Source organism: Buteo buteo, chromosome 3, assembly GCF_964188355.1.
Source record: "Buteo buteo chromosome 3, bButBut1.hap1.1, whole genome shotgun sequence".
In the NCBI taxonomy this organism is placed as follows: domain Eukaryota; kingdom Metazoa; phylum Chordata; class Aves; order Accipitriformes; family Accipitridae; genus Buteo; species Buteo buteo.
The window spans coordinates 58,371,743-58,398,582 of NC_134173.1; the positions used below are offsets into that span (position 1 = coordinate 58,371,743).

General features: G+C 37.7%; 1 protein-coding gene across 1 annotated transcript in view; it reads right to left on the reverse strand.

Moving 5' to 3' along the window:
- Positions 1–19,420: 19,420 nt before the first annotated feature.
- ANGPT1 (angiopoietin 1) overlaps positions 19,421–26,840 on the reverse strand; it is a 165,851-nt gene continuing 158,431 nt past the window's right edge. Inside the window, exon 9 of the mRNA XM_075023818.1 lies at positions 19,421–21,835. Coding sequence (XP_074879919.1) covers positions 21,675–21,835 — 161 coding nt within the window. The 3' untranslated portion in view covers positions 19,421–21,674. The remainder of the gene's footprint in view (positions 21,836–26,840) is intronic.

Here is a 26,840-nt window from a genome sequence, read left to right on the forward strand (position 1 = left end):
CATACGAGGAAAGTTATGCAGTATTTTATATCTTAAGATACATTGTTAGCACTCTGCCAAATTCTGATCTTAGATATGTGTGGAAAAACTCATATTGCATGAACTGAATTAGTCAAAACTAATTGGTAGAAATGAAAGTAAGCTTTAGCACACTGATGTCAAATAGATTTGCATGTATGTATCTGAAGAGAGGAATGAATTTGCAAATACAGGGCCAAATTGAAGATTTCCCGCTGATTTTTCTGGGCTTTGTTTCACACTGTAAAATAATTTCAGGGTCAAATGACATATACTTAGCAACAACTGTGTAAGGGAGAATGCATCTGTTGTTCTAACAAGCTTTTTTAAAAGTAGTTAAGAATTTTTTGCTTTTGTCACATAAAAATTTTTGCTGAAAGAACTTTGCCAGAGTGCTACATACCTCCAAAGCTATATCTGTTCCAACTAAGCTAATACTGTGACCCTGGATTTAAGTCAATGCTAGTGAGTGCAGATTATGCCTTAAAAAGGCTACTTACATGGGTAAAAGAAGCAGGATTTTTCTCTTTTCTTTAGAAATGGAGTTGAAACTTTGCTTTTAAAAAGTAAATTTTGCAAAGTTATTCTAGTAGCTGTCTATAAAAGCATTGGAGAATCCATCTGAAATAACTTACAAGAATGAAATATAAATTTTATTTCTAATAAAATTAGAAATATTTTTAGAGACTATTTTCCCGGGCTTTGCAAACTTGTATTTAAATTTCTGATTAACAGCATTTGAAAAAATCTGGTCTATGACTGGATCTGCAAATTTTTTAGTGCATATACATGTGTGGGAGAGAGCTTATATTAGAGAAGCTTAGAGTTTAGTTCGTTATTTAATCAGCTCATTGTTCAACAGTAGTCAGAAAAGCAAATCAAATGTTGGAAAGGAACAGAATAGAAAACACGAATTAAAAACCTTCCACCACTGTACAATGCTATGGGGGTCTTACATCTTGAATTCTGACTGCATTTATGTTGCCTCCATTACAAAGAGAATACAATAGCAGAGAAAAGAGGAGGAGAAGGTCAAGAAGAGGAGGGCAAGAAGGATGATTAAAGGTTCGGAACAGTTTCTATACAACAAACAAAGAAGGAACATCCACTACTAAGCAAGAGTTAAAGGAAGGAATATATGGTCCATTAAAATAATGAGAAGTCTAGAGCAGGGAATGATCACTGCCATTCACTTTCCTCCACAGGGTGATGTAAAAATAAGAATATCTTTAGCCTGGAACTCTGGAAATATTAAAAGTTCAATTGGTTTAAAATACAAGATTAGAAAAAATACTGGGAGAAAATCTACAGTCATTAAATAAATGACATCCGAATGAAGTTCCTGAGCAGTATTCATGGAAATCATCCCTACATTCTGGGCCTGCTTTTACCCTTTGTCTTAGACTTCAGCTGCTGTATAGGAGTTCTTTTCTAGAAAAACAGAATACAGGGAGGAGTTTGGTTTTACCTGATGCAAGCTTTCCCTTGTTCTCATTTGGAAGCTGCCACCCAATTGAAGTCGTGGCCTATAAATATCAATTGTCCAGAAGAGGGAGAAGGGCTGCAGTCTTCATAGGAAATGACACAAACTGCTAGGCCACCACCGCTGTGTCAGTTTGGTTTAAAATGAGAAGTTAAAAGCACAAAAGAAAGACCAGAATAAAATAACACAGAAGGCTTGATAAGACAGACTTAAAAATCTTTATTTAAAAGATGGTATTTTAAAAGGATAACATGATAACATGATAACATATCATGTTACTCTGCATTTTTCAGTCTCTGCAACAGGATTAAACAGTACATGTGGGATTATTGCATGTTTGATTTTACTCATAATTCACCAAGCAATAATGCTATGACCCAAGTTTGCAATGCTTGCTGATCTCAGGAAGGATTACTTGTTGTAAGGGCTGTCTGTGCAATGTTTTGGTCAATGTGGCTGGATACCCCCTTCTGTGCTGAAAGCACACAGACCGTGAGCAAAGTACCACCCAGAGCTGCTTATGAACGCCTTTCGATAAACCCCATGGACTGGAGGTCTGTGATTCTGTGCTCAGTGCACTGAACAGGACAGCTGCCATCACTTGAGTGGAAATTCATGCGGGATTTAAATTGTTGTGGGCTTCCAGCTCTCAGTTTCTTTTTCCCAGCAGAGGCTGTAAGTCTCTGTCCATTGCCAGGATGATCTTCAGAGGCCTGCAGGCTGTTTCAGCTCCAGCGGGACTGCGTGAAATAGTGCTGTGCATCATCTGAGACAATGTGTGTGAGCGAGCGATGCATCTGCTCAAAACCGAACGGCTGTCAATTTGTCAGGTTTGACCCTTTTTAATATCTGATTACCGACACACCTCAACAAATACCTTTTAGAAGCGTTAGTTGAGATACATTTGCAAAAACAACAGTTATGCAATTTTTCCAACTATAGTGATTCAAAGTACCACACAAGAGAGTACAGCATGATTTTGAGACACTGAAGTACTAATCTATTTACTTTTTCTTTATAATTTATTACTTATGTTTTCCAAGTATAGTTGAATCAATCCTTTCATATTCTAGCATAACATTACTAGTGTCAACATGATATCTATTAGGCAAAATTGTTCTCTCAATTTTGATTAAAAAACAGTGGTTAGTGAAATTCTCTCTCATCCCTTCATTGATTATAAACTCAGTATAATTTCAGCCTTTTGACTCCAATTAGAGGTTTGAGATTTCTTGGGAACAGATGACATATTTATAACTCAATATGTTTGTCTCCTCCATCTGTTCTCTGTTGGCAGATTGTAAATTATTAGGACACATACTGTCTTGTCTATATCTTTGTATGCGCAGAAGAGATCAGGGTGGGAATGGTTTCCTGCTCTAATTGGTGTTTAGGTTCTTCCATTGTGCGAAAGCTATATAATAATAATCTATGGTTAGCTTTTGATCTTCTCTAAACACATTTATTCCTGTCCTCACTGAGGGTGAACTTATCAGTGGAGAGCCATAGTAAAAGGACAACAAGCACTTCTACAGACTGGAGCAAGGTCACACATACAGCATCAGACTCACTGAAAACTGGCAGGTTCCAAAACCAGCTGCTTGTAAAAGTGAGGGAAAGCACAGAACCTTATTGGTCCTGACATACATGTAGTGACAGTGACATCCTTAGTAAGAGATTTAGTGGGAAAATAAATTGTTAAACTTGTACAGATAATTCCAATCACAAACTCATTCCCTATAGGAATAGCCATCAAGCCAAAAAATGTATCTTTTCCATCAAACCAAAATTTGTTTCAGTGCAATGTGTGTCACTTTTAACTGCTGTAGTTTATGTGAACCCACTGCTGGAATCAATTTTCTTTGAGAATTCTCCATTTATCAAGTTTCTTTTACAAACTATAGTTATGTGGCTGGCTTTGGTAATAGCAAAGGTGGAGAATGGTTGTGCTGTAAATGCTTCTCTAACTGCTAAGGCTGAGAAAGCCAAAATAGCAATACAGCTTTTATGGAAATCAAACAAAAAATTAAAGAATGCACTAACCACCCTAGGAAAGATTATTAAGGAGTCAAGGGATGATATTGTTGACAAGGCATCAAGCCAAACAATATTTGTCCAAAGCTGATAAGGAAAGACGGGTTAGAAATTGGAGAAGCTTAAGCAGATATTTTTACAATTTTGCTTAGTACAAGCAAGATCTCCAAGGACTGGGCCATGGTTAGTATAACCCCATTATTAAAAAAGTGGTCCAGGGATTTACTTAGAAATTATATATCAATGCATTTAGGCTCATATGGGACAAAAGTGTTTCACGAGATCAAATAAAGATACCCTTGGAAAAATCGACAGCCTGAGAACAGCAACATGTTCTCAGGAAGTGGAGATCATGCTTGAGCTGGTTGGAATTCCTGGCGGATATTATTACTGCAGAGGTGCGGGGTGATTTGCTGGAGTAGCAAACAAAAAATATAGAATTTACACTGTGGTTATTCAGATACTTTGATCATATAAACATCTTAGAACTTTGAACTGGTGTGGATGAATGTTCTTTGCTTCAAGGATGAGCAAAACTGGTTAATTTAAAGGTGTTTCTTAAACTCTTTTGGCTTAAGATTTTTAAGCCATCATCAGACTTAAACTTTGCATTTAGGATTCCTGGGATCTAGCAGGATTGGACACAATAAAAAAAAAAACACAACGCCAACACATTTGTGAATACTCCTGTTTCTGCACTGTTAAGATCAAGAGAAGTGCAAAAGAAACAGGAGGCAAAAAGTACTTCAGAGTAAGTATTTCAGAGTTTCTCTAAACTGTATTCTGCCACCTGGAAGAGCCAGCAGAGCAGCAGTGGGATAGTATAGTTCTCTAGAGTAAATGGAGCTTTAGTTTGGTTTGCTTAGTTTGTGAACACAAGCAATGTTTAGTAAAAGCTTAGCAATGCTCCTGTGTAAGTATATTCAAGGCTAGAATCACCTCAAGATTAATGGTTTTGTTTTCCTCTTAGTGCGCCAAACCACAGCTGACCTACTGGGATCAACTGATTTCTTGTTGGCTGCCAATGTTGAAATATATTCAGGTAACTTTTCCTGGAAAAATGGGATATTAAGTGAGCACACAGAGAGGACCCAACTTCAGCAAATACTGAAGTTACGGCTCCAAGAAGAACTTCTTCAGGAAGAGTAAACATTGCAACTTGGATGACTGTTGAGATTTCATTACCAGTGTGAAATTCCCAGATTGCATGGATTACACAGAAGAGCTAACAAAATGAACAACTGTCAAATGAAACCTTTCCAAAGGACCTTAAGGAAAGAGCTTTAACCACCAAATCAGATTAAGAGTAAATTATTTTGAGTGACATGGAATTACAATAAGTCAAAGTAATAGTTGGATTCTCAAAATAAATATATTCCAAGTTATTCTATAAAGTTCAAGAACTCTTTATGTATGGAAAATAATAGAGATTGTTACTCTAGGAATGACAGATACACATAATGGGAAGATTTTAACCTGTACACACTAAATCATTCCGGTTTTGAAATGAAAAAAATACAAAAAGGCAATCTACAAAAAGTGGTTGCCTCTTCAATATTTATTTTAAACTCTTACAATGAAGCCTCTACTCTTGACTGAAAGTTAAGGTTGCTGTTCTCACTTAAAGAAAATGGGACAAGAGACCATGAAATCTCCCTTGCCTTTATATATATATTTACTAAGAAAAATCTTGTTATAACATTCAAGGGAAGTGAAGAATGAAGAAGAGGAACATTTTTTCTTCTTCTGTGACTGCTATTGAGAGATCTTCAGCAAAATGAATCCTATCTCTCCCAGATCTTTCAGGTTTCTTTGAATTAAATGTCTCCCACACATCTCTGTCAAATGGCTACTAGTCTTACCAGGGAAAACACGTGACTGTGAGAGCTGAGGAGCATTTCTGCTCTCTTCTTGACGGTGCAGACTGGGTTCGGTGTGTGCTAGTAGGGGTGAATGGGAGCAGCACTGTCCCTAAGGCATTGGTGAAGGTTTCAGATGAATGCTGCAGCTGCCGTGGAAATTTCCCTACTCGGCATCGGGCTTAATCTTACTCATTGTGAAATCTCACTGAGGCTTACTCTCCCTGAAGAAGCCACAAAATTAAGGGGTACACTCCTATGTTCAATAGCTATTTTGCTAAGTGTTTAGAGTTGAAATTGTGACTGTTAATGATTCTGATTTTTGACTGAGTCACTGAAATATTCCCCAGATTTTTGATTTAGCACTAGGCTTGGTCTTTTGGCCTTGGATATATTGAAACAGTTAAGCTTGTTAGAAGTAGATGCTAGTCCAGATGGAATTGAAACCAGATTGCTGAGGCAAGGAGTCTAAAGTAACAAATTATTGACACATTTCATTACTTCCACTGCAGTCTAAAATATTGGACAAATAAGTAATATAAATTCACAGTTTAGATAGCTTTTGGAACAAAGGAAGGCCATAAATTCTTTATGGTCAAACATGATATCTAATCACTCAAGTAACACCACTTTGCATAAAACTGCAGATGTCATTTTTGGATTGGATTTTGTATTAGGGTTTTTTTGATGAGCAAAATTTGGATGATTTCTTTTGTTATATGAATTATCCTGTGTTACAATCTGACATCTATTGTTGTGGCTTGGAAATCTACAGTAAACTTGGCTTCAGTCATACTACTCTAATGGCTTAATTGTTATTTAGAACAGAAAATGGCAATGTCAACAGATCAAAGTCTTCTCAAAACTAAAATGAATTCCTTGGATACTCCAGGGATTTGTATCCACATTGGATCATATTATCTACAATTCTTGCAATAATTATTTTATGTCTGTCTATAAACACAGAGCAGATGCAGGTTCCCCCTTCTCTTAACGCCCTCACGTATCCAGCATCAGGAGAGGCTGGCTTAGCGTGCAGTCCATTTACATAACTTTCTGTGTCCAGCAGATTTCATACTGCTTTATTAAACCATTCAAGAGTTAGCCTTAACGTTTACCAAAAGCGGTGAGAAAATCAGTGCATTGTCTAGACAATACAGAACACCAGAACTTTGCTTTGTGGAATGGACCTCTTTTTCATTGAACTAAGGGTCAGACCTTCAGGAGGCTATGGTGAGACTTGTATTTTCCCTAATTACGACAAATTTCATTTCCATGTGGGCTACGTGTATGAAGGTGTGTTTGGAATCAGGCCAGAGACAAAAGCTAAAGGGGTATACAGCAAGAAAGACCTGGCACCATCTGGAAGTGGAAGACAATTCCTGCTACTTTTCATAGTTTTACATGTCATCTTGAGAGATTCAGGATGCAGAATAGGAAGTTGACTGCACCTTTATGAATGGCACAAATTTTAATTGTTTTCAAGTCATGTGTTATGTTTGGAGGGGCTTGAGGAAAATATTGTTTTTCCTTTGGATGTTACTGAAAAAGACACATAACCAAAAATACTCAATTTTTCCATGAAATTCTGTAGAAGACACTTGATCGCAGTAAGGAATACTTCCTCTGCTCAGCTCACTTCTAGATTTATGCAATTATGATTCTAGTAGGGCTGGATCAGTTGTTAGACTTGAATTACAGAGGCACTAAAACAGGAATACACTTTCAGACACTTAATCATGCCCTTCTGTTACCTAAAATATAGAGGGGAGGGGCAGGAAATGCAATTTTTCCCAAATTTTTGTTTAGAAACCCAATAATTATTGTTTCTTATTTGTAGTTAATTGCTGATTTCCTTAGTGGAATTTGGGGTGGAAAGGGAGGAGTCAATAAAAAAGCATAATTCTTCCACCATAATACAGAAATATGTGGACCTTCCATTGGAAACCCAGACACTTCATCCTGAGGTTTTCAGTGAAACCATAAGTATTTCTAAAAAGAAATCCCCCTGCCCTGAATATTTCTGTTTAATAGGAAATCTTCCGTGAAAATCCTTGTTTTGTAGAAATAGACCAGCATGTTTTTGATGTTTGGTTGTAGTGAAAAGAATTTTCAGTTCCAATTTTTTAAAGCATCTTTGTTAATCACATCATTCACCTTTTTTAGACTTGGAAACTTTACAAATCAAACCTAGAATAAGTGTCAGATACATCAATCCTTTATAAGGTAATATACTTCATCATACCATAGAAATTTTATTTATATTTGGCCAAGCCCTATGAAGTATGAAAATATAAATTGCCTCAAAAGAAATACTTTGGAGAAAGCTAATCAATGTAGGCTATTAACATTCCAGGTGTTAACATCAACCAAACTAAAGAATAATTTAGCTACCATAACAAGGAATAATGGATAGGAAGAAATATTCTTCAAAGCTTGGTACAAAGCTACATTTGAACATAAAAAATACCCATGGATTCTGCAGCCATACTCTTCACAGAAATTATTTGTAATAAAAATTACTAGAGATGGAAAGAATAACCTATAAGTTTCAACTGTGGTGTATGAATCCATTTCTATTTTATGTCCTACTTTATGTATATATGCTGAGTATTGCCAAACCAATAGACGACCAGTTCACAAAAGTTTGATTCCCCTTTTTTCTGTAAGTAATAAACTTCCCAGAAAAAAAATAAGTGAATAAGAAAATGCAGCCTGACACAACGAAAGAGAATTCTGCTGATATAAGTTCTGATGCTCAGGAATTAAAGAAAGCTAATTGCTATTGTTTCGTTGTATCCTATTTGAAAGGAAATAATTTTGAAGAGTCAAGACAAAAATTAAGGTTATTCAGCTAAAGGATGAAGCAGTTAAGAAATAATTGACGTTAGAACTATTTTGCACTGTCTCCTGAGAGATAGTTTGTATATACTGTCACATATATTTTCTGTACAGAGACATGCATGGGAAATGAATTTGCATGTAGGAGACTGCTGCCCAAATATGGTGTTACTTATTGTAGGCCACCCACAACAACGCCGCACTGAAGTAACTCTTCACCACCAACAATGATTCAGTTAACCTTTGATTAAACACAGGAATTTAAACTATGGAAAGGTCTGAAACCTGACACAGTCCTTTGACACCTCGGTGTCTGTCATTAAAGATAATCCTGCATTAGGTACCGAGTTCTGAAAATAGAATTAAACTACTTTGGTTTTCGATCTTAACCCCTCCATATTACAAATGTAACCCTGCTGTGTTAGGAGACTTCCTGAATTACTGCTTCTCCTTTCAAGTCTGTGTGTTTGTGAAGGAGCTTTGGGGGAGCACAGGGGCTAGCGAACACAAACTGGGCAACTCCATCACCAGCAAATGAAGTGACTGTCCAAGTCATAGTGATCGGTGGACGACAAATAAACCCCCAGGACTTCAAATTCTGATTATGCCCCATCATTCCTTCACTTTTTCACACTTCATATAGAGTGAGACATCAAATCAGAAAGACAGACAACATGTTGTTTGTTGTTTTTTTAAAAAATTCTTTTCCTTGTCTGAGCATCACCAATGCCATGCCACTATTTTTAACTTTGTCTCTGTGGAGATTGCGCTCCATCTTTTGCCATGGTTTCTGGTAGGTAGGACCTCCCTGTAATGGAGGCCCTGGAAAGATCCAAGAGGCTCACACTCTCAGATATGCTTTTAATCCATTTTAACTACTATATTTTTTTCCCTCTTCCTCAACTCTGTTTATCCAAGTTACTAAGAAAACCTCAGTGGGAATCTCCTGATATTTCCTTAGCCTGCTGTTCTTTTCCTCTATGCAACATTAAACACTGGCAAACAGCGACATGGTTTCATTTTGCAGTGGTTGTGTCTCACCTGGATACACAAAATAAAATAAAGGAGTCAGAGGAGCACAACTCAGCAGCAGATTTCCACTGGAAAATAATGTGTCGGGATCCAAAGTTCATAGCCTATGAAATATAAGAAAGTCTTTGGATTTATACTGTTTTTGAGAAATTGCCCGTCAGTTTTTTGGGTACGTGAAATTTTTTGGCTGAGTTGGAAGAAGCAGGGTCCTGGCTGAGAATAGCCCAAGCCTTGACTGTCCTGCAGAGACAACTCTTACACCCCTAATCACCAGAAATTATTTTGGGGGGTGGGACATCACCCCACAAAAGGGCTGATCTTGGAAGTACGGCAAGAGTCCGACCTGAGCAAAGCAAAGCCTGGCCAAGAGCAGAAGCCTTCTCTTGAAGCTGAACATGAACACTGACCAGACTCCACAGGTGGCAGTGGCATCCCCAGCCCCCTCCAAGCCACCCCAATGTCCCTGGATGCTGGAATGTCCACCAGTCTTTCCAAGCCACTGGCAAACAGTTATGTGACTTTTAGAGAAAAGACTTTTCCTTTTTTCTTTTTCCCCAGCAGAAGCTTGTCAATCTTCCTTGTCAGCCTGTACCCTCTTGGCAGTGCACACAGGATGTTCCTATCTCCCAGCTACTCACAGAAAACTGAAAAAGGGAAAGAAGAGGCTTTCTGCTGTTTTCTTTTAGCTCCATGATATATGGGCATGGAGCCCATGAAGGACAGCTTGGTCCTTGAAAAGTCTTCAAGTGGCACCTACTTAACTGTCCCAAGGGGCTGTAGTGCAGCTGCAGTTTCCTAAAATTAAAGCCAATCTTGCATGTCTCTCTCTAGCTAAATTTCTGGTTCCTCTTCACAGGTGTCTTATGAAGGAACAGTCAAAAAGTTTCAAAATTATTAGTTGCAACAGGGCTGTTGAAAGTTTCAGTATGAATGGAGCCGGTTTAGGATCATGCCCATATTAACATTTTTAAAGCATTTCCACATGCACTTTCTAGAAGGAAAAAAAAAAAAAAGAAAAAAAGAAAGACAACCTAAGGAAGCTTCAGTTTAAAGCTGATGAATGCGAACAAGGAAAGATGGCAAGGGTTGAAAAGACTCCATCAGGGACGTGGCCTTTATGGAAGGAAGCAGATGAGATCTTACCCTTGTCAGTGAAGCTCATTTCACAGTACCAAAGAGGGCATTGCATTTTGGCAGGGTCCTGCTGGGCAAGTATTAGTGCTGTTTATTGTGCAATCATTGTTTCTGATAACAATGTGCAGAGCACTAACTGGATATAAATACTTTGGGATGCATAGAGTAACCCGATATTTCCTGGTGGAATACCAAGTTTATCCCTTCCATGACACTAATCTCACAATTCACTCGCTGAGCACTAAAGATTTCTCTTACAAATTAGATCTGTTTGGTAATCCATTTAGTGTTTTGACATACTTAGTACATTTCTGTTCATGTTCCTTCCTGGATAACAGTTTAATACGATCATTTGCAGATGGCAGCAGGAGAGTCAGACAGGTGCATATGTAAATGGAGTTTCTCCATGTTCTCATTGATGATGCAGGAACCTGGTGGACTTCAAAATCCTTGTTTTCCCTACCTTGCTATTTTGTGTAAAAGCCTCAATGAGTGTTGTTTCTGACAAAGAGAATATGGAAAGAAATAATGCCAGCTAGACTTTTCTGACTTTGTTTCTGTGGAGAAAGGAGAATGTTTCATTTGTTTTGTTTTGTTTTAATTTACTTTATGTTCCAGATTAAAGTCCACAAATTCAGGATCCATTTTGATAGACACTGAACCTGCCCCAAAGTTCTAGGAGCTAAAGACTTCAAGAGACACAATGTTAAAACCTGCAGAAAAGGTACGGCCAGGGGGATAATTCAGTCCCTATTGAAGCAGCTTGACTGTCCATGCAATCACAAATGTTAGTACTTCAAAAGGCTTTACATTGACTTTACCATCTAGCTTCCCTTGCCTTTAGTAAAGTAGGATTGCTGTGCATTAGGACATTCATTTTCTCTTGTTCACTAGATGTGACATGCTCTGAAAGTACTGGTTCCTGGATGTGCTCTTAAAAGGGAAGACAATTGAAAAATATCCCATTTAAGATGTCTGTGGCATAAAGTGCAAAGCTGGACTGTCCACAACAGGGTGACGCTAAGGTTTTTTATAAGTAAACAAACTGACATGTAAAACCACATCCTCAAAACATTTCAGTGTCTAACTCGTACGTGGAAAAGTCTAACTAGACACAAGCATGTGAAATAATAATGCTGATTTGGGCCCCTTCAGGTATATACTAGTGATCCTGAGAAGAGTTATTTGAGTTAGTGTGGGATGTGGTGCCTAAGCTCCTTCATGGCAAGAGCTTCATCTGACCTGAAGAAGATGAAGAGTGGGAGAAAGGACATTAGTCTCATTTTCACCATAGGGGCCCAAGCTCCCCTGTCATGTGCAGAGCAGATAAGAACTGGACTTCAGTCCCGGGGTACAGCTGCCATGAGAAATGGCTTTTCAGGCATTAAACCTCCATTCAAAACACTGCTTTTTCTCATGGTACATACACCATAAGCCTGCATTTCTTTACAGCTAAGGTTCTCAGACTGAAATCTTCACTGCATGTATAACACAGTGCCAGCTCCTCCATTCCGTACTCCCGGCACTGCACAAACCTAGCTGTGGAGCCGGAGCACCTCCTGGGCAGCCGTGAGCAAAACGGTGTTTGCCCGTCATGCTTGTAGCCCATGGGTAACCAAATTGCTTATGGTTTTGTTTCATCTGCATTCATTTTTATTTGTTCAGAGCTGCTAAGTTCACAGCTTTTGAAACTCAAACTGGACAAAAGGGCACTAACAACTGGATTTCTCCAGCTTTCTAAATATTGTTTCACTTCTGGTTTCTGTAAGAAAATGACATGCAGTCCTACTAATATCTAAGGTTATCTGTGGCCTTGTGACCTGTGAATCATAACCTCAGTGCGACTCTGGTTTGAACACTGGAAAGTGAAAGGTCAGAGAAATGAGATAGCTTATGTACGGCAACAGGATTAGCAGCTTGGGCTGTGCTGAATATATTAATTTGAACCATCTTATGACAAATATCACTCAGGTGCACTTAAGAGAAGAAAAGCAATTGTTGAACTCTTGATAAGACACAGTATTTTTTATATTGCTAAATATGATTCCAGAGTAAATAAGGGCACCAAAATGAGCTGATCAGTTGAGAAGTTAAAAATATAAAATTATAAGGATATAATTTCATTTCCTGATTAATTATTCCTCATGAGTCAATAACCCTATTGCAATGTGATTCTTGGACCATGCAATAAAACTAGTGTGTGAGAGAGTAATTAAAGACTTTCAGGATGATACATTATGCATAAGTTGGCTAAACTTAGGTTGGAAGAACAAACTGAATTCTTGCATTTACAACTGCTGAGTGTTTGTCTTGAAGACTATTTTAATGTGCTTTTTTTAAAATATAGTTTAGTTCCCATCTCGAAGTATAGCTTTCTTTTCTTTGCTTCTTTCTTAGGCTTCCTGATATGTGCGTGCTCAATATACATATCTCTGGTCTAGTCAAATTGTAGTAAATGCAACATGACTTTTTAGAATGATTTTGTGTCATTCCCCTTTCTCCATCACCTATGTTTTTTGGAGCAACTTTTACTCTGTAAATATCATTGTTTCCCTTCAGAAAGGTCTACACTGCTATAAAACCAATGTATTTTTAATCCACTAGGGTTAAACTGAAATCAGCAGGAGTTCAGTACTTTTAATACCGAAAGCATGTACCTAAATATAGACTTAACTTTGACCATCCATGCTGGATGTCCTAACCATTTTTATTAGTCTCCTCAGTTTCCTTTTTTTAGATCTTTCATTGCATGTTTAGTCGATTCTGGAGATGAACTGTTCTTTGGAAAAGCTCATTTTTAAACCATAGGTGGCAGCAGACAGCAGAAACCTCAGAAATAAGGACGACTCTGCATCCCCGAGTGAGCTGAGATGGCAGGATAGGTTGCTTTGCTGTAGGATGAGTTGTCTATCACTTTCTACACACATCCAGTGGCTATTTAAACTATATGTTTTATATGTTTATATCTAATTGTTCTAAAAATATAAGCATTTTTCCTTTTTTTTTTCCTCTGAGTACTTACTTACATGTATAAAATGTTAACCTGAACAGGTCAGTCACCTTATAAATCTTTGATTTCCTGCAATATCTATTGACTTGCAGCAGTATCATGTAATCTCTTTTAGATTATATCAAACTGAGGCATTTTTTCTGATCTAGTCTTTGGGCTGTGGGTGTGGTGGTGCAGACCCCCTGGGCCACACTGTGATGTCAGGACGAACCAACATTGTGTTCTTGTTTTCGCTGCAAGTGCAGTGAGTTGGGACAGTCTGGTACTTTCTTGCCCTGGCTATGATACAGCAAGTTAGGACAATTATGCACTCCTTAACCATACCTGAAATTCCTATTGCCTGGAACCATACCTGAATCTCCCACTGCCTGGATCATGGCCCACCAGGGAGGGTGCTAGAATTACCTGACAAGAATTGTGGCCAGAATGGAAATATACTGACCAAAGTCAGTCATCTCGCAATCCTATAAATAGTGATCCTAAGTGAGACCCTTTGAGCTCTCTGGGATTGCAGCAGACTGTGACTCAGGATCTCCTCCTGAGCTGGGGCGCCTGTCTAGGTAGGTTTCACAAGGATTTTAAATAGTAGATTTTGCAAGGACTTTTAAGTAGATTTCACAAGGATTTCCAAGATCGTCTGCTGGTGGAAGCTGATGAAGAAGAAGGGGTCAAAGACTGTCTGCTGACAAATGCTGACGAAGGAGAATAGTGAGTAATTCATTGCAATTAGATTTTGCAAGGTTTAAAGACCATTTGGTCCCAATAATTTACTACAATTGGCAAAGAGAGAAAAATCTTGATCATAGGTTAACCTCTATATATATGTGTGTGTGTGCAATTTGATTTAGGAAACTTTGTAGTGCTGTTAGCAAACTTTATTAAATCACTGATAATTGGCTGATGATTAAGTATTGTTAAAAACCATGTAACCTAATCTTATGATTTACCATAACAGTGTTAATAAATCTTAAATTGCTGCTACCTAAAAGTCATGTAGGATCCATAACCACTCATTTCTCAATAAATTAGCATAGTAATTTAATGGGAGGTTTTCCTTACTCTTGCATTAATTACATTAGACATAAACCATCGACGAGGTCTGGGACTAAGATTGGATCTAGCTGTACCTAAGCTCCATCAGGAGTTTAGAATGCAAGAGGGTCCATTCTGAACCTCATGACTCAACAGGATGGTTTCCCTTACTTTTTTACACCTCCGGTCTCTGTGTGAATCATTTTAACTCGATTCTAACTCGATTTTCCTTCATAAGTTTCCTTCATGTAGTAAAGTAGTAGAGTGAACCTTGCCATTGAACTTTGTTAAGTCACACTTTTACAAATTCATGTTAAAATCACCTTTTGCTAATAACTTTGATGGTGGTTCTTTAAGTGATCTAAACCTCTCTGTCACAACAAATTGGCATAGTTGGCAGGATGCTAAACCAGGGTCTGCAACAGTGGGGCAGCTCCCTGTAGCCTGAAAGGAGATTCAGGAGATGCTGGTGTCATGTGAATTTGCACAAGTCACACAATGGAAAAGAAGCAGTGACAGAGCTGCTGGCTCCTGCCCAAACCTCTGTTAATAAACCCATAGTCACAGCTAAAGAGGTAAATTTTCCATCTCTTATTTTACACTGTCGGGTGCTTGAAACTGCTCTGGCTTATAAATTTATTTTTACAACACAAAGATCAATGTATTTAATATTGTCTTTTCCCAAAGCTTTGAAAACTCTAAATAAATGGCAAAGCTTTTGTAACATGCTAAAGGTGAGTGAGCGTATCAGTCCTCTGAGGGTGCCGTTAGACACACCTCCACCTACATGTTTAGGGAATAGCATCTCTACTCCTCTGGTAAAACTAACATTAGTTTCTTGATCTAATAAACAGGATAAATGAGTGGAAAAGCCTTTGGTTAATGAAGCTTTGCTTCTTAAAAAATACTGATACATAGTTATATCATCTTCAGCTTGTGACCAGGTAGTTTAAAGCCAGCACCTTCAATCCAAGGCTGCTTTACTGTGTGCACAGCCTGGAGGTGTGCAGTCATCACCTTGTGAGAAAGTGCCGCTGTGGTTGCTCCTGGGCTGTGCTTCTCTCCACTCCTGGGACAGGGAGCTATTCCAGGAGAAATGGGTAGGAGGAAAGCAGGGGGGCTTGATGGCTCCCCCATTGCCTGGCCTAGGGTACAGACAGCCCTGATGTGGCTTTCAGCCAGAAAGATTTGGGCAACGGTTGGTCAGTGCGCAGGGATGAGCAAGGATTTGTGGGACCCAGGACCTGCACTGAGGTTGCTCCAAGGACTTCATTAATTTTTTTTTGCTGGGGAGAGATTCCCTGAAAGGACTGAAAGAAACCTTTCAAAAATGACAGTATTGGTGCCCGGCAGTGTGATAGATGCTCCACATGAAGGCAGAGCAGAGGATTGGAGACAAGAACCACTGCATAAATCCAGGAGGAGAATTTTGCCTGTGGGTTTTGCAGAACAAACAGCTCTAAGTGAAGCTATCAAAGAGAGATTAAATAGTCATCTCTGGTGAATGAAAGATGAACTGAAAAGCAGAAGCTTTTAAATGAAAGAAAGAAAGAAAGAAAGAAAGAAAGAAAGAAAGAAAGACCTAAAAAGAAAGGTTTGCTTCAAAAGAAGAGGAGTAAAACATATATCCAGGAGTTCTGTTCCATTACTCAAAAGAAAACAAACCAGTGGTTCAACAACACAGCTGAATGAGATCAGGTCTGAGATTTGTAGTTTTCTTTAGAGCAGACAATGATTCTAAATATAAGCATGAGAAGGCTGCAAAAGGGTGGAGATCCACATCTTTCAGTGGAAGAATAAATACTATCCAAAGCTGATTTATCTACTGGTGGATTCTTGCCTCATGCTAAAAGCATGAACTGTTTTTCAGACAGCATGTTACCAAAAATTCCTCCAAGAAGGAACAGCTTTTTAAGTATTGCTTTAGATTTTACCAGATGTCAATGTATCTCCATTGCATTGTAAATATTAAATAAAAGCAGAAAGTAAAATGGCCACACTGTTCCCTTTAGGCTTTGGGGAATTAATGGGATATTAATTCTCCTTTAATAAATATATTAACAGATTCCTCTGCCCAGTTCTTCATTTTCCTCCTTTTCCTGTGCTTTCATCTTTGTCATTTCTCCATACTCTTTTTGTCAGACTGTCTTCCTTCTTTTGCTGGCCTTGCCTTCAGCTTTGATTCCTTTGCATTCCATTTGATCCCTTTGCATCTGATTCCTTTGCATTCTTAGCTGTATTATCCTATAACAGCCATTTGCTCACTCTTCCTCAACTTTCTTACCCGTCTCAACCTATCAGGACTCTCCAATTTTCCTTTTTCTTGTTTCAGAGTTTTTCCTCCTCCTTTTCCTACTGGGCTATAGAAGATGCCTATGACTTACTCTTCTGAGGTCCTATCAGGGCTCCTAGGGTTGACCTGGGAAAGCATCCATTTTCTGTTTAAGTAGAAAGAAGGTCTCCTCTGTGCATATGTGCCTATTTTTCCCTCAGCAGCCTTGAAGAGCAAACGACAGTCAAAAAAGGTTCCTTCCACAAGGACTGGTGGGGTCTGACTTTGCTCTCCCCATAGGTGAAGTTGTGGTTGTGAACACAAGCATCTGCAGGTCTTCTGTTAAATGTGGTGCTTGCCTTCCTGTGATTACTTCCAGGCAGCAAAAGGCAAGCACTGCCAGCAGTTTAAAAGGAGGCACAGGGGCACTGTGGAAGTGAGAGAAAGGTAAGAAGCATAACGAGAGAAAGAAAATTTATGGTAACACTTTGGGGCTCAAGATTCTCTCTAGTGAAACACAGGACTGGTGTCTACACCTTCATGTACTTTAATATATCATTGTTTTGGGGGAGTCATATTTACTGTATATATCCATTCTTTAATTTTCTTTAACTGAACTCACTGGTTCAGAAAACTGCACAGACCATTTATGTGGAGAATATGGTCTGCTCCCAACAGCAATTTTAGCTAGTGGAATAACAAAGGTTCTAATTTCACAAGATTTTGGATGTGTATAGGTTCTATTTCATTATCAGTACCAAAAATTCACACGACAGAATACAGCATTTTCAAAGGGAACTTTTCCATTTTTAAAGGACTTGCTACGGAGCTATTTTGCCATAACCATAAGCAGCATGCCTTCTCAAAGATCCACACTAAATTGCTCCCTCTGCAAAAATTAAAAAAGCACAGACAACCCCCCCAAAGCATTCAAAAAGAAATGAGACCCATAGATTCTTGCTCGTATGAGCAGGAGCCAGGGAGAGGGGGGTCAGGCATTCCTGGAGGAGAAGGGAGATCCTACACTGTGTGACAGATGTGGCACAGGAAATATGGAGCTGCTGTGTCTCATGAGTAATCCCTTCCCTTCAACTCTTCCCTGTCTGTCTTTTCCCTCTCTTCATTACAGTCCCATATCCCTGTCTTCTCTCTTTCCTGCTTTTGCTCCCCTACCTTCCATATGCTATCCCTTAATCCTCCCACCCTGCTGGCATTTGCACTTTTCATTCATTTTTGGTACTTTCGGGGGGTTTTTTTGGCCTGAGATTACAGTTCCTCTAGACAAAATTTTAAAAAGGTCATTTGGATTGGCTGTGTCAAGCTTTCTTCAGGCATATGGATTTGTGTGTGCGTGCACGCATGTGTGTGTATGCACACTACAGGTCAGGGCCAGGCAACACCTGCAGCATCAGCTGTATTCAGGGGTTACTGCCTCTCTCCTCAAGCTGCTCAGCTCATGTAAAAGCTGGTAGGTAGGAATGCCTTTTGGCACAATGGCAGGACAGTCTGGTTGTAAATTAAGCTCAATCCTACCAGGAGAGTTAAGGTCTCATTGTGATTGCTGTTCAGTTTTGTTCTTCCCAAAGGAGAAGTGAGTGCTGTGCCAGTCCCAAACGACGTTGTCTGAGGCATGGTCAGAGCTGTGGTTTGAGCTGCAGGTCTGCAGAGAAGAAAGTTGTTATTATAGCTGGAAGGGCTTTTTAAGGAACTGTGTCTTGGGAAGCCATTATACAGGTGATTATAAATGGAGATGACTTGCCTACTTAATAGGCCAGTACTGGATGCTAGGGCACTTAAAAAAGCGTGCATTTAAATTACATCTCCAGCCTTAGAAGACATTAAAAATTAAGGATCTGTATGCTATGGAAAACACATCTATTGATTTGTGAAAATTTTCTGTATTCCTCTTCTATAAAACAGGAAGAAATATATCTGAGAAGGGTAAATAGTAAAGTTACTATTACCATTGACCATTGACTATTTTTTTAGTATCTTTCAAGGCAAGCAACATTTTAATATAATTCAGATCCAGAAAGACCATTTTTACTGATTATAACTCTTCAATTCATGCAGTACATACATGTTCAACTTAAGGAGCAAAATATGCTTTTATGTACATAGTTCCTCACAGCTTTAGTGTTGATTCCAAAAGCTAGGTTGGTCTGCATGAACACAATGAACAAGTCCAATTAAGCAAAAATGAGGATAAATTGACTACAAAGAGATGTTAAAACCAATCCCTGTAGTGTTAAAAGGCATACAAATGGAGCAAGAGGCATTTCTGGCTAAGAGATCAATGGAGATTTGTCACTGCCACACAACATGATCGAATGGATGATAGAAGAACACATCATAAGTCAAGAGAAACAAGCATCACACTTCAGTTTGTATCTTTGCCTGTGGAATTCAAGAAACATTTTATTTTAAAGATTGATTGAGAGTTGTATGATTTGAACTTAAAATGAGAAATATAGTCCCATGATTTTAATCAAAGAAATTGAATTAAAAATACTAAAATACAGATTTGAAAGGTTAGAAATATTAATTTCTGGAAAAACTATAATTAGAATCCCTTTCTAGGCTTTGTCTGAATTTATTAATATTTCTTACAAAGAGATATGGTGGCTTGTAAAATGTTATCATCCTGTCACAGAAAGGTAAACTCAAAGTAAAGCAAATCACAGACTCTGCAATTTTTTAAAATGTTTTATTATAAAGGATAGGAAACCAAATCCACATTTTTTCAAACCCAGATAAATAAACAGTAAATATCATGCTTTTGATTTTAAATGTGTTTTGCATTTTGCAATAGGATTTGCAAAAATGGCATTCCTAACTTGGAGACCTGCAAAAATATATCTTTTGAGAATATGGAGGAAGACAGACCACATATTTTGCACATAAATGAAGACCATTTCAAAAAACTGCTGGAAATTGAGACAAAACAGCTCTGTGAAGAAACTGCTGAGTAAGGAGTAGTCTGGTAACTTATTCAGCAGAAAACAGCAAATTAACCCTTAGGCAAGATTATTTCAAATATATATATAAATATATACAAATACACAAAACCAAAGATCTTCCCACTTAAAACCAAACAAACATCAAATTGTAACAAAACCAGAGAACCCTGTGGAGCCTCGTGATCTTTAAGAAGTGGTGTTTAAAAAAATCCAAGCAGTTTTTTTCTATTCTGTGGAAATAAACAGCTAAAGGAAAAAAAAAGGAAAAAAAAGCAGAACAAGAAGAAGAAGAAGAAAAAAAAAAAAAGCAGTTGTTACTGTATTACCATCATCCTTTAAAAAGAATCAGATACTTCTTGTGCCTGATCTCAGGAACAGTTTAATGAATGAAACAAAGCAACAAACAGACAAGCAAAAAACTCACTACATTCAGATTTTGCATGTCATGTTGGTCCCAATTTAATAGATGAGAATGTTACTTTTGATTTCAGTGGGATCGGGGTAAACTTTTTCCTTTTATATATAGCAGAAATAGAATGACTGCAAACTACTTTCCCAAAGGGACTTTCTTCATATAACTAAATCACGAGGGGCTCTAAATGGAAAGAGTTGTCTCTACAACCTCATGGGCCACCCAGCTACTTTGTTGCTTGTTATTATAGGAAGTTTTTCTTTTCCAATAGTTGAATTGTGCATCTTGCCCCACACTTCTGCAGCATTTTAATATAAAAAAATTACTTGTTAGCAACCTGTAAGCAGTATTCTAAAGTTCTTTTAATATTTATATCCTTTTGAGGCTTTGCACCCTTTGAGTAGGGTCAGGGCTGCCTGTACAAATTGAATGACCATTACAGGAAATATAAACATGCTATTTACAAGTTCACAATTCTTTATTTTCTATACAGTTCTGATGAGTATTTTTTATAGTTGTAGCCTAAGCATTGTGTAGCACTGGCATGCTTCTGATATTCACAAAAATGTAATAAAAAAGTAAAATAATTAATGATAAATTGCGCACATGCAAGGATACTGTAAAATGAATCCATTGCCTTAAGCTATGCATTTGTGTAATTTTTATATACCCTAACAGTTTGCTTTCCTGTGTACTTTTGATGGAAATATTCCATGCAAAATCCCATGTTTTCTTTAGGATAATATTTCACATTCTTTAAACCTTCCATTAATTTTTTTTACATGACATTCAGGCTGCCTTTAATGAAAGAAGGGAAAAACCTCAAAACACAGCTACTTTTGTTATCACACTATAAATCCTAGCTTGGGGATTATGCCAATTATCTGATTTACCTCTACAGAGCAACTGAAGAATTTATGCTTATTACCCTTATCATTCTTCATATGTTTGACTCAGTTTATTTATAAGAAACATGTCCTTAAAGGATTTAATGAAAAATAATATTCACACAAATTATTTGACTCTGGGATTAACATAAATCCATCCACCATTCAAATTCAGTTCATTTAAAAAAACAATATTTGGAGCGGTCACCTTGAGTGCTTTAAGATGAGTTTTGATAAAGGTGTCTCTGTAATCCTTTTTCATGGGTATAATGTTGGCTCTTCACTCCCAAATAACATTCTAGTCAATAGAGCATGGTTGATACATTTCAGTCCTTCAAATTCTGATGCTGTTGCCAAATAATCTAGTACGTTTTTGCATCTCTTATTTAAAAAAAAAAAAGAAAAAAAAAGGGACATCCACTGACAAACACCAGATTTGAGCAGAATAACCAGATCCAGTTGTTCTTCTCTGGAAAATCATTGCAGCCACCTTTTTCTAAACCAAGCCTCCCCAAGTCATCAAAATGCAGACTGACTGTTGGAGCATTTTGCAGGTTATGGAGTGATAATGAAGAGACTTTGCATCATCCCTATATGTTGCTTTCAAGAAGTCCTTCACCTTTTACCTTCAGACTGTGATAGTGGTGCTGCTGAGGGCAGTGTTGTCCTGGTTTGTTCTGGGATCCACCGATGAATGCCTTTAAAAGTCTAAGGGCCGAATCATCATAGTGGTGGAGCGCAAGGAGTAGCTGGGGCCTTTGAAATAATGCCATTTGATGCCGTTGAGCTTTCCGTGGTTTTGCCCAGCTGTGTAGAACATCCCATTGAGATTGGAGGGGCCGCAGGCATCAAACCACCACCCTGAAACCAGTAAGACAACCAATCAAGCTGCAAGTGCACTAAGCATTTTTATTTTGTTTTATAGGTTTAGCTGATCAGCAAATCCTGGTATTCCCAGGCTCATAAATACACCCGCTGTGGTGGTGGGGGAGGTATTTTAATTTTTTGCTTTTTTGTGCCATTCTGTAGCTAGTGGTGCTGGAGAATGCACAGTTGTATTTAGAGTTGGAAAAGTATTTAAGTCCTAACTCATTCTGGTTTTATATGCAGTATGTGAAGCAAGAACAAGACCAACATAGACAAATAAACTGCTTTCCATGTTTAGATAGTATTACAGTTCACCCATCTCATGTACACCTCAAAAAACCACTATAATTCATAAATATTTTGCATAATTTCACTTGTTTGGTTATTTTGCATATAAACGTGATTTCATTTTATTTACTGGTCCTTTTCTGTTGCTTTAACTGTGATTGTTCAATTGCTCAGACAGTTTGCTTTTACTCTCAGGTTAGATGTTAGGAAACATTGGTTATAAGTACAGTGGTGCTGCCCTGTTATAATGATTACAATATTATAGTAATAGATAATCAGTATTCAGAATGGTGTACAAGGAGACAGGTAGACTCTTTCTTTAAGGGTTATGATAAATCTATAATGAAGACTCAGTGAATTAATGGAAGGACTAAGTGAAGAAGACAATTATAACATTGTAGGATGCTGAGTCAGAATACCTATGTGCATGGATATATGATTTAGATGATTACCTGAGTGTGCATGCATTTAAGTGACAGTATGGTCAACTTCAATCAATATATATTCATTGCATGTACAGTTTGAGCTGGAATAGTGACATTCAATCCTTAATCTTAATATTTTGAATGGGAAAACCTATTAAATTTTGAGCCTCCTAATCTTTATCTTGGAATGTGCCAAATGCTTTTGGGTCAGCAGAGTCAGATCCATCTGACTTTTCTTCACTTCTCTGCAAAGCCTCTGAGCAAGTTCACACCCAGCACTTAGAAAACTGACAAAAGTGCATTCTTTTTTTTTTTTTTTAAGTAGGTTTTAGGCACTTTATTTACATGTCTACAGGTAGCAGAAAATTACTAGTTACTTGACTATCATTGACTCCCAAAAGGTATTACAAATGTTACTGATTGATATCAAAGTTAGGCTTAGAAAGTTGCTAACTGCCTTTTCTGCTCCCCTATGCTGCCTGCTCTTTCCTAGCAAGATGCGGCTTCCTACTCTTTAACCCATTGAACTCTGTGTGCAATTGCATATATTTTATTCTACTGGAAAGACAGGGCAAAAAATATCTTGCCCAGATGCTTGTGCTTCTAGTTCACTGCTCCAGCAGCTGCAAAGTTCTGAAAAGTGAGGTGACACAGATTTAGAAAAAAACCCAGAACTTTGCTTTCTGAGGGCAAACCAGCAATCTGGCTTACAGAATGGCCCTGTGAACTGTTGTGTTGGCATAACTGAAGGAGTAGTAAACTGAGAAGTTAGGATAAAAAAAGAAGTGTAACAGCTCAGGAACTTTTCAACCTGAGTTTTCTGCCAAAGAAAATGCATGTAGAGCCATACCTCCACCTTTGTGAGTGCTCTGTTAACATTGCACTGAAAATAAACCAGAAATATTTATCAAGTACTTGTAAATATTACTAACAATGACAGAGGTTTTGCTCCCATTTGTATGACTGAGTGCAGAAAATTTGAACTTGCTACAAGTGTAGGTTTGGTTGCAAAGTGTATGCAAAAAAAAGTCATATCACCTTTAGACATCTGCAGTGAAGACATGTATGTATGTCTTTAACCAATGGAGAAAATGGAGTCAGTGGTGAAATACAGTGAGAATCTTCAGATCTATTTTAAATTGTTGCTTTAAGATGAAATTAATCAGTTCACTCTCTTGTCTACATCCCCAAGATCTTTTCTTGTTAAGGTGAATTTTAGATTGCTACAGGAGTCAGAGTTTTAAGGAAAACTCCAAACATGAAACTTGGCAACACTGAGATTACAGAACACAAACTGACAAAGATAAACTAGGTGACATGCTGACTCCACTGAAAGTAGTGGGAGTTTTGCTGTATATCTTGATGGGAATAGAATTTTCTCTCCAACACCTTACAGAGTATCTATGTAATGTAACAGAAAGATCCCTAGTTCAGGCTGAGGAAGGCAGCATGAATGCCCAGACTGCAAAGAGCTGATATTCCCCATGTCAAAAATATATTAACCTCAATGGCTAGGAGCTCTATTGTTAGAAAGATTTCTTCTGGCTTTTTTTTTTTTTTTCATCGTAAGACCTATAGGCTTTGTGAATCTTTAGCACAGGTCTTATGCATCTTTTCATGTAATATGGGTTGAACTGAGCATTTGCCTTCATGTATGAAGGCAGATAAGATCATAAAGATCAGGTGGTGGCTTTTGCTTTCGGTAGTTGAATGCCACTTCGTTTTATAAAGTTATTTCAGCCTGCACATTGCAGCTTTGTAATCTTCCCAGGACCCCCTGCAAACCTTTTTCAAGCACCACCAGTACTGGCAAACTGATCATCTAGTGAGTGGCTACTGAATTCTGCAAATGCTGCTGTGGACTGAAATGCAGAATTGTAAATTTTCAGTGTGTTTCCCACTCTGACTTCTGGAAATGGAATTAAACTGAGATGCTGCTTTTAGACAATGTGCACTGCCCTAGTGAATACTCCAATTTCACCATATTCAGTGGTTAGCCCTTTATCTACCTATCACGAATGTATTGTATGAAGGTATTTTAAACTATGCCTTACTACTACTGATATGATATTGATTGTGAATAGCCTTCAAATCAAGTGCTTACTCTGTCCTTTGTATTCAGATCCATGTAATTCATGTTTCTAGTCTTGTAAAGTAATTTCTTAGATTTTGGATAATACTTAGTGGGCTTTTTTTCAGAAGTAACACTTCATAATGAACTCTTGAGGGAAGAATTTATGCCAGATAAATTCTGGCAAACTTCTATTTTGATACAACTGGCCTCCCTTTGATTACAATCTTATACCTAAGGGGACAATAACAAAAGAAAGAGAAAGCCGTACAGCTGATGTTTTACTGTAACCAGAGTATAATCTTGTAGAAACTTAAGACAAAGTTAAACAGAGGAAATCTAATCGTCATTTTTCAAAGCTGGAACACAGATGCAGCTGGGTTCTGTTTATGGTGTTGGGATGAAGACATGGCAAGCTGTACTAGTTACCATTTCATCTTAAAGGAACAGCAATAGATGTGTAAATGGCCTTTTCAGGGAGGTTTTCAGCAGTACCCTACAAAATCTATGTTAAAATGGAATGAGTTGAAGAAACACATTTTATAAACCTTTTGTGAGGACCTGCTCAAATCTCTCATCATAGATTTCTTCTAAATAAATACTTCTTTCACAATGTATTTTAATGAGCATCTTTTTTTTTTTCTACTATACTGTTCTTGTTAGTGAGACTGTATGAATTTTTTTAAAGATATTTCCTTATATTACATTACATTGTTGGGTTTACTTTCTCTCTGTCTTTCTTTTTTTTAAGTGTTTGGTTTTTTTTTTCTTTGTATGGTTATTTCTCTCCATCCTCCCCTGCAGACCTCTAAAAGCTCTTCATAACCCAGAGGGCCTCAGATTATCACAAGACTTCCTACTGCATGTCTCAACACCAAAATCCACATCACTGAATGGATGCAAATGTTTTTTTCAGATGCCTTGTATATTGGGGGAAAGAGGAATGGAAGCAGTGACTTCCTTGGTAGCTATGAGGGGGTGGGAGAACATAAACCAGAGGTTTCTGAAAGAGATACCTGCAGCACTGCCATTGGAAAAACACCAAATAAAGCAGCTCCAAAGCTGTGAGACAGTCTGACCCAAGAAAGACTCCCAATAGCTAGATGTTGGCTTATTCCCTGGAGTTCATAGAATTTTCCTCTCATGAAGAATCTTGTTTATTTTTAACTACAAGGTAATGGCTTTCCCAAATAATTATCAAGTCTTCTCTGAATAGCAATAAGATTTTAACCTCAGAGATAACTTTTGGCAATGATTTCCATGGGATATTTGAGTCATGCATGAGAATCATGAAGGGTGGGCATTATGAGAAATAATAGAAGCAGTATTTTGAAGTGACTAATGAAGTGGTAAAAAGGAGGCTTTCATGAGAAGTTTAAGAGAGTTTTTATTCAGAAACACAGGTAGTTTCTTCAGGTTATTGTGATCACAAAGTCACTAATTGCTTATTTGAACTGAGGGTGGTTCAGTCTTTTGTGGTTAGCCCACCTCTAATAATTTGTATGGTACAAGCAACACTACCATCTCTGTTTGCTTTAAAAATCCTTAGGTCATAAAGTATACTGTCCAAACAAAAAATAAATTAGATAATACACTGATAAGTTGTTTGAAAGTTCAGCTATACAAATAAACATGAATTTCCACTGTAGACAGCTGCTTTTCTGGAGCAGTTAAAGCATGATCATGCTTTGTGGACTCTTATGCTTTGGCCTTTAATTAGTGTTGCTACTACCTCTGGGAAGTTGTTAAATCTCATGTCAGCTCTTTTCATTAAATAAATGTATTTTGAATGCTTCAGTCTACTTCAGCCACCTATCACCAGATAGTTCAGCTCCACAGACCTGCTTGTACCATATTGTTGGCCGAATATGAATGTGTATTAAGATAATTTCTATAAATTCTTGCAAAAAACTAGCTAATGAAGGAGCATTGCTCAAATGAGTAATGATACTAGAAGAAAAAAACCCACAGCCATCTTTTATAATGGTTTCCTGAAGTCACAAGTATAACTTTTATATGATAGAATCTTCTTTGTCAAAAGCAACATAAAAAAGACTTTTGTATGCCAAAGCTAACAGCTTGCATTTTTTGGCTTGTTTTATAAATTGTAATTAAGCATGTATGTATGTAAAATTCTTTGTTAATAACCTAGGGCTCATCAGTTCATGAGCGCACTGTAAATCTAGCATGCATTGGGAACTTGCTAATGATGACT